Source organism: Cucurbita pepo, unplaced genomic scaffold (genome assembly GCF_002806865.2).
Source record: "Cucurbita pepo subsp. pepo cultivar mu-cu-16 unplaced genomic scaffold, ASM280686v2 Cp4.1_scaffold000969, whole genome shotgun sequence".
Lineage (NCBI taxonomy): Eukaryota > Viridiplantae > Streptophyta > Magnoliopsida > Cucurbitales > Cucurbitaceae > Cucurbita > Cucurbita pepo.
The window spans coordinates 1-8,701 of record NW_019647168.1 but is presented as its reverse complement, the minus strand read 5'-3'; the positions used below and the strand labels follow the sequence as shown (position 1 = coordinate 8,701).

General features: G+C 32.9%; 1 protein-coding gene and 2 long non-coding RNA genes across 4 annotated transcripts; all 3 read left to right on the top strand.

The window, feature by feature from the left end:
• The first annotated feature begins 5,513 nt into the window (after positions 1-5,513).
• On the top strand, positions 5,514-6,465 carry LOC111786051. 2 transcript variants are annotated; one of them, XM_023666406.1, is made up of 3 exons: positions 5,514-5,721; positions 5,849-6,022; positions 6,106-6,465. In XM_023666406.1, the coding sequence occupies exons 1-3, from the start codon at positions 5,521-5,523 to the stop codon at positions 6,196-6,198; spliced, it is 468 nt and encodes a 155-aa protein (XP_023522174.1). In that variant the 5' UTR covers positions 5,514-5,520; the 3' UTR covers positions 6,199-6,465. The 2 variants fall into 2 exon arrangements, with proteins under 2 accessions (XP_023522174.1, XP_023522173.1); XM_023666405.1 differs by having other exon boundaries at positions 5,849-6,465.
• Positions 6,466-7,145: 680 nt separating this feature from the next.
• On the top strand, positions 7,146-7,649 carry LOC111786053. The gene is made up of 3 exons (XR_002813743.1): positions 7,146-7,243; positions 7,336-7,421; positions 7,546-7,649. It is a non-coding gene; the product is annotated as an uncharacterized LOC111786053 (long non-coding RNA).
• Positions 7,650-7,838: 189 nt separating this feature from the next.
• LOC111786052 lies at positions 7,839-8,387 on the top strand. Its single transcript, XR_002813742.1, has 3 exons — positions 7,839-7,943; positions 8,036-8,121; positions 8,246-8,387. It is a non-coding gene; the product is annotated as an uncharacterized LOC111786052 (long non-coding RNA).
• The last annotated feature ends 314 nt before the right edge of the window (positions 8,388-8,701 follow it).

The following is an 8,701-nucleotide window of genomic DNA, read 5'->3' as shown; positions in this document are numbered from 1 at the left end:
GGGTTACTCAAAGCTAAGTCTGATTATTATTTTTAGTCCATGATCCGTGGTTGATTGATGTGATGGTGACCGTTGATTGGTTGAAAAATCCAACATATCGGAGAATCCAACAACTTGTAAAAGTGATGAAATTTTGGATAAGCTTGATGAACTAGTGACTTCGAATGTCGTTTTTTCCTTGCCAAGTTAACGTTAATTGTTAACTTTGGTACAAACGTGTTCAAATTGAATAGATCTTGAATTTTGGTGTAGAAACTAACTTCAATCGAGACCTAGAATTTGTGAATCGAGAGCAAAATCAGACAATCAGAGCCAACCACACGTGTTTCTATTGTGTCCAAGGGTAGAAGATGATTATGTGGTCGGTTCAACTGAACCAGATGCCTTGACCCCGATCGTTTCGAGCCACTTTTTTAGCATTTCAAGTCCGATTTTCAAAATTTCTTTTTTTTTCACTTGATTTAGGACCCAAGTGTGTAATTTTGTGAAATTTAAGCTAGAGGAACGGGTGAACCGAGCAAGCAAATTTTTTCGAGCATGTTAATTATCCATTTTAAATTTCTGATCGAGTGTATTCGTAGGAATCAACATAAATACGATAAGACTCGATTGAGGTNAAATTTCTGATCGAGTGTATTCGTAGGAATCAACATAAATACGATAAGACTCGATTGAGGTGTTATGGTAAAATTTTTGGATAAGGCCTTGTGGTCGTGTTGTTAGCTTGAGCAAAGCTAAAAATTGAAATATGAGTCGGATTGAGTTATAAATTTTATGTCGGCCGAACATATAAGAATATTATATCATACTAAAACGAGGTAATCACAATAAACATACAAGTTCAAGTTTGTATTTAAAATCATATGACCTCGTAACGATTCATGTCCAGCTTAAGATTAAGATCAAAATTTAGAATCTGGATTCGACACCTGATAAACCTGACATGTTATTACATCTCTTGTGATATGGTCACATTACTTACTTCTCGGTTCCAAAAGTGAAAACTATCCCCACAAACCAATACCAATTTTGTTTAGTAGGTTTTGTCGGAGTTGGTCACTAGAGTTAGTCATTGACTATGGTTGTCAGCGGTTGCCGCCTGTAAGTAACTTACCTCCATCAGTGTGACTTGAGTCAGTTATTATCCGTGGTAGTCGCGGACGAACAAAGTAGTGTGAGGGTATTTTAGTAATTTTTGTAAAGCGTGAAAATTTTAGAGGGATTATAAATTAAATTTTTTAGAAAATAGTTTTCTTTCTCTCTAAAATTCAAATTTTATTAAATAGACATTTTATTTTTAAAAAAATTAAAATATGAAAATATAATTTTTTAATAATTAAGATATTTATATCCATCAATTTGGAGTTTATTAATGTCCACAGATTTTTAGGTGTAGGCATTATTTGTTTAGAATTTTCCCATTGTTTTAATGAATAATAATATTTAATTATGAATAAAAGGAATATCACGACACATATTTCCAAATTAAAACATTATTTATATTAATTTCAAATTTGTTTTTTTTTTCTTCTCCCTCTAATTTTTTTTTATTTAAAATTTTAATTTTGACTCTAAATAACCCTTTTAAAAAGGTAATTCCTTTTTTAATAATAAAAAAAAACATTCTCTAACGGACAAGAAAATCATATAATATATAATTAATGGACTTTTTTTACCAAAATTTTATTAGTAAATTTTTTTTAGAATAAAAAAAAAAAAAATTTGATGGTAAGAGATGTAAATGTGCATAAGTTAAAGTTACGACCAAGAATGACCTATTTGATCTCGTTTTCTCGGTCTCGTTGCAAAAATTTTGGTCCTCTCGTATCGCTGCAAAAAGATTTGAATATTCATTTCCATGTATTATTGAATTAAAAATAAATAAAATAAAATTTAGAGATGCCTATTTAATCGGTGAGAACTGTCTCGAAACATAGCCGAGAATCCCTGTTTAAATAGAGAATGGCGAGGAAAAGATTTTTTTTTTCCAACAGAGCCGAGAATCCTTGTTAAATCCCCACGTCTCTCTACCCCATTCAACATGTATGTGTGCGTGTATATATATACAGTGAATATTTTTATATTTTTTAATAAAAATATATTTAAAATTAAAAATTATTCATTAAAAAAATCTTTAAAATTAAAATTTCTTATATATATATATATATATATATATGAAAGATGGAAAAAATTTCTCACATGAACCCGATCCTCGTAAATTAATGTGGAGAATCTCCGCTTCGATCTCCGTAAAAATAAACGAGAGTTTCATGAGGATGAGAATTGAAGTAGGAAGCAAAGATGGGGATGAAGAAGGCTTTCTCGTCCCCGCCCTGTCTCGTGAATAGAGCCTTAGTCAATCTACATTAACTATACCGAGAGATGAACATACTACTCGAAGTACAAGAACAAATGACTCCGACATTCAATTTACTCCAAAATCCTCTATTTATTTATTAATTTCTCTTTAAATCAATGATTAAAGAAGATTTTAGGTGGAATTATGAATGGTGCATAATGGCCACCTGCAGGAAGGAAGGGGGAAATAAAGAAACATAGACAAATAAATCAAACTCTAATACACACCAAAATCTTGTTCTTATTGTAAAATTCAAACCCATTATTTGGCCCTACTCCACATTTTTGTACTATATATTATATGGCTATCAATTTTTATTATATAGTTTCAATCTTTTAATTATATAATAGAAGGTTAATATATTAATTTATTTCCTCGTCCCTTATACTATTCAATTTTGATTCAAATTAATTCTTATGTTGAATAGAAGATTATATATTTTGAAGGAGGTAAGAAGAGAAAAGGTTAAAAATAAGACCATCAACGAGTAGAAATATCTATTTAATTGTGAGGTCGAGCCTTCAAGGACACCTGTCCCAACATGGACAGAGAATCTCTGTTTAAACCGGAGAGGAAGGACTAGGGAGAGATTTCAAGCGGGGCTGAGAACGTAGATTATATTATCTGTCCTCGTCCCCACCATACCAAGCTTTATGTGTGAAATTATCGATTAAAAATGAGGATTTTTTTATAAAATATATACAAAAAAGGAAAAAAATTACAGAGATGGAAATTGAAATAGGTAACGGAGATAGAGACGGAAAAGACTTATGTGTCCTTGGTTCGTCGAACATGGCTAGAAAGAAGTCAAAATGACGAATTTAATCGACTTACTTGAAGGTCGTCATTTTCATTTATTTGGATTCAATTCACAGTTCATGAATATGGATCAGGGAATCGAGTCGATACATTCATCTCTCACAATCAATCGAACAGGACCGGACCGGACCGAATGTATTTTTGAGGTGGAGGGACAAAAGAGTCCATTGGTTAAAAGTAGTGGGATGTAGGGGTTTGTTGTAGGCTATGGGAGTGTATAGAGAGGAGGGAAAAAGAAATAAGTTTGGGAGTAAGTCAAAATTTTGTTTTGGGATGGGAAATTGTTTGGTTGTGATGATTAATGGGTACACTACACGTGAATAGGTGGGTACATATGCGGTTTGTTTGTGTGCTATCAAGACAGCTGGGTTTGGAGTTATTTTATTATTTCTTATTTTTTTAAAAATTACAAAAAACGTTCGACAATATATCGATTAAAATCATCAGATGTGACACTCGAGTAAAATAATGATACGTGAATGAACTGAGATTACGTCTAAATGAGGGCGATCCTAAGGATAGAATGACTAAGAAATACCTAAAAAGAACAGAAAGTTAGTACATATACAATAAGGTTTAACTTTTTTTTTTTCTTTTCCTTTTTCGAGTAGCTCAATCATAGGAACTTTATAGCTAAACGTGCTTTGCTGGGAGCAATTGTATGTTGGGTGACCTATATTCTCAGGATGCATGTGAGTGAGGACAAAACATGCTGGAAGAACCGTGTTGGTCTGTGGAGATAGTCTTCACTTTTAAAACAGAGGAGTAGATAGTGTGATCATCTCAAAGGGGATCGTCAGAATCGTCTGAAGCTGAAGTTAGCTCATTCCCTGCAATGACTACGACCGATTCATCTCAACGTCTCTTCCATCATACAGACAATGGAAGAACAACTGACGAAAATGCTCTTGGATATCTAACTCACCTTGAAGCCTTAAAATGATGTTATGGGTCGATACAATATGAACATATCTCAATAGTTAAAGCATTATAAATTACTTGAAAAGGGTTATTTTCAAATTTCTGTCAATGAAGGGAATTATGGTCATGCTCGTACAGAGCGTATTGATTATGATCATTGTTTTCTTAAACTTTCTTCTCATTGTTTTCTTAAACTTTCTTCTCACAATGAGTTCAAAGGCTTGAGCATAAGCTGACTAATAGTAAGCAAGCAAATCTGAATTGGCTTGATTCACTCGATATTAGAAGTGAGTGACGTATAATCGTAAAGTCTGCTTACAAGAAAAGTGCAATTGTAACGAAAATCCGCACGTGCTAGAGGAGAGTTGGAATTTTGGGCCAAAGCCAAAGGTGTTCAGTGGAGGAATCTGCACGTGACGAGGAGTTTGGCGTTTGTTTCTTCAAATGGTATTTAGCTGTCAATCCCCCGACCTCTCCCTGCCCAAACTGACCGAAAATCCTCTCTCTCTCTTCAATTTTCTCTCTCTATTCTTCAAAATCACCTTATCATTTTAAAATTGGTTAAATTAATATTTTTTAAAATATTTTAATTTTAATTTTATGTTTTCATAAATCTTAAAATTAGTCTCTAATAAATTTATTTTTATTGAAATTACTTCGATATCAATAATAATAATAATAATTGTTAAGGATATTCAGTAATCAATATTATATTTGATATTTTATTATAAGATAAATATTTAATATTTGCCTTATTAGCATGGTATCTTTTTGTTTATTGTTATTTTCATTTATTACTATTTCCATATCCTTACAATTTATTTTATTATAAATAACATAACTTTCACACATTTAGGTGTGGTGAATTCAGCAAACATTTACAATAATAATAATAATAATAATATTTTTGAGTTATTTTTTTATAATTATTTAAAAAAATTATATTTATCCACAATACATGTTATATTAATAACTAAAATCTTATAAAACCCGAATATCAAATCTTCACAAGTCACTAGCAATAGTAACAAACTCCAAATATTCTTAATTTTCATAATAATTTTAAAAGTTGAGTATGGTTGAGGTGAATTGTAATCTTATTTTCGAGTTGGTCGAGTTGATCAGGTTGACCCAACTAAAAAATTGTTAACTCGTGAACCACAAATTTTCAATTTTCCAAAAATTCAACTAAACCGAAAGATTTTTTTTTTTAAAGTAAAAAATAGTAGAAAAAAATAATAATTAGAGGGGGAAATTAGATTGGGAAAGCGAAAGAAAGGGCAATCACGTAAATTCAAAGTAAGTACAAAAATTGAATTTCCCAAGTGAAACAGAAACACTCGTGCAAAAGGAAATAAAATAAAATAAAATAAAAATTATATATATATAAATAAATAAATAAATAGAAAATGCAAATATAAATGAGGAGGAACTCGTGGTCTGCATTTTTTTGCAAGAGAAAGAAAGCAAAAACCTCTGGTGGCGCGTGGCCGGCGAGTGGAGGAGACACGGCGGACGGCGGCTCTGAAATGGGTTCGAGAGAGCGAAAGAAAGCAGCAACATCTTCCTCAATGAATCATGAGAAGCCCACAGAATTTGATGCATCCACAAGCTCTAGTGCTGTACTTTTCTCATAACTCAGCTTTTACCTTTGAATTTCATGCTTTTTTACTCGAGATTTTCAACTATTTTTCCGGAGCGCCACGCTCGGTTGTACCTATCGGCGAATTGACTCTGTCGAACGTGCAGGTGGTGAATGTCGAGAGTTTAGCGAGAGGATTCCTCATAAGCGTATATTTGGAAAAGAATTCGCCCGGATTGTTAATTCGGATTCTAGAAGCCTTCGAAAAATTGGGACTCGAAGTCCTCGATGCTAACGTGTCTTGTTCCGATTGTTTCCAACTCCAAGCAGTCGGGGAAGAGGTTCGAGTTCCATATCATAAGCTCACTAACACGAACATAACCCAACAATTAAAACTTCAAATTCGCTTTTTTTTGTTGTGCAGAATGAAGACACAAAAATCGTAAAGCCCCAAGTGGTGAAAAAAGCAGTAAAGCAAGCAATCAAGGAATGGAGTGAAAGTAATGCGCAGACATGACTCACGTATACTTTACTTGTAGTTCGTGTTTCTTCTAGACGCGATTCGGAGTTCGTGTTTTTACTAAGCACGATCTCTAATCGATGATATACATATCATAACGTACGTAACTAAAAAAACGTAAGATTTTGTCAAGAAATATTGTTTAAATTATCAATGTATTCGCACTCGAAATGTCAATTTTCTTACCAGTATTTTTTTTTCTCGAGTGTAAGTATTATCTTATTTGTACAATATTTTGGTTCAAATATTTGTTCGTATAATCTTATCGAAGAAGGAGTTGTTTTCATTGTTACCATACTCGGTGTTTAAATTAAGTCTGCCTTTTAGGGTCAAATCTTGGAGCCCGTCCATAATGATTAAAGTTGATTCAAAGTAGAGCATAAACCTAAAAGTATTGAAGAAAGCCATTCGAACAGTCGATTATTGATTTCAATCCACGATGATTTTTTTTAGGTTTAGGGTTTAACTAAAAAATAATCGTTCTTAATTACGTAATTGTCTCTAAAGTCACATACAAAACTACTTTATAGACGTTAATGTGAGCATAGCTCAATAATAATATACCATCGATTATAATATATATATAAATAAAAATATTTAAATTATTGTTTATAATGTTTTAATTCTAGTATGTATTAATTTAGTTATTGAATTTTAATATTTATTGTAAAAGTATTATTGATATTTAATAAATTTTCTTTTAGATATATAAATAAATTAATTAATTAGAGTAAATGCATTTTTATGTTATAAGAGTAGGTTCGATAACTTAAGAATTAGTAAAAATTTAGTTAATAAATTATTAATTTCATAACTTTAAAAAAAAAAGTGTTTTTTATTTAATTTTATTATATCTTCAATATTCGGCAACCACTAGATCGGTCCAAAAGACCGGCCCAACAATGAATTTAAACTTCAACTTCGAGGGCTTTGAGTTACGGATGGTTTTGATCATGTGAAACCGGCTCCTAAGGATCCGATCTTCGGTGCGACGGAGGCTTTCATGGCCGATCCATGCACGAACAAAATCAACCTTGGAGTGGTAATGATTAAACTCTGTTTTTTTTATTGCTTTCTTTTGAATTCGTGGAAAGTTTTTCGTGTTTTTGATTTTTGAATTAATTACTTTGGAAGGGAGCTTATCGGATCGATTAGGGGAAACCGGTTGTGCTTCAATGTCTTGGAGATGCTGAATCGAAGATCGCCGGTAGTGAGTTCTTGTAAGTTCCAATGCTTAGTTTCCTGCTGAGTCTTGCATTCCATGCTTTCGAATTTTAGAGAGTGATTTCTGCTGCGGTGAGTTCAATATTTGTGGATGAGTGTGTTAAGTTGATTTATGGAAAGGATTCAAATGTTGCGAAGGAAAGGAGATTTTCTGGAGTTCAGGCACTTTCTGGGACTGGAACATGCCGACTGGTTGCTGAATTTCAGAGCCATTTCCATCCTGATGTTCCANTAGGTTCGATAACTTAAGAATTAGTAAAAATTTAGTTAATAAATTATTAATTTCATAACTTTAAAAAAAAAAGTGTTTTTTATTTAATTTTATTATATCTTCAATATTCGGCAACCACTAGATCGGTCCAAAAGACCGGCCCAACAATGAATTTAAACTTCAACTTCGAGGGCTTTGAGTTACGGATGGTTTTGATCATGTGAAACCGGCTCCTAAGGATCCGATCTTCGGTGCGACGGAGGCTTTCATGGCCGATCCATGCACGAACAAAATCAACCTTGGAGTGGTAATGATTAAACTCTGTTTTTTTTATTGCTTTCTTTTGAATTCGTGGAAAGTTTTTCGTGTTTTTGATTTTTGAATTAATTACTTTGGAAGGGAGCTTATCGGATCGATTAGGGGAAACCGGTTGTGCTTCAATGTCTTGGAGATGCTGAATCGAAGATCGCCGGTAGTGAGTTCTTGTAAGTTCCAATGCTTAGTTTCCTGCTGAGTCTTGCATTCCATGCTTTCGAATTTTAGAGAGTGATTTCTGCTGCGGTGAGTTCAATATTTGTGGATGAGTGTGTTAAGTTGATTTATGGAAAGGATTCAAATGTTGCGAAGGAAAGGAGATTTTCTGGAGTTCAGGCACTTTCTGGGACTGGAACATGCCGACTGGTTGCTGAATTTCAGAGCCATTTCCATCCTGATGTTCCAATGTTCTTGCCTGAACCAACTTGGTCTAAGTAAGTTTGCACTTGCTTTAAGTATTTTTGCAAACATACACTCGGGTAACAAAGAAAACGCATACCTAGTTTAGATCACTGTTATAAATAATTTGTTAAAATCAATGACAAAGAATAAATGGACTTTTCTTACAAATAGAATGTTTTAAGGATATGATCTTGGTAAATGCTTTTTCGTACCATGGCAAGTGAAACTTTCTGCTCTGATAGGTTAGTGTTAGGAACCACGAACCTCTACAATGGTATGATATTGTCTAGTATAAAATTTCATGGCTTTACTTTTGGTTTTCCCAAAATGCCTCATACCAATGGAGAT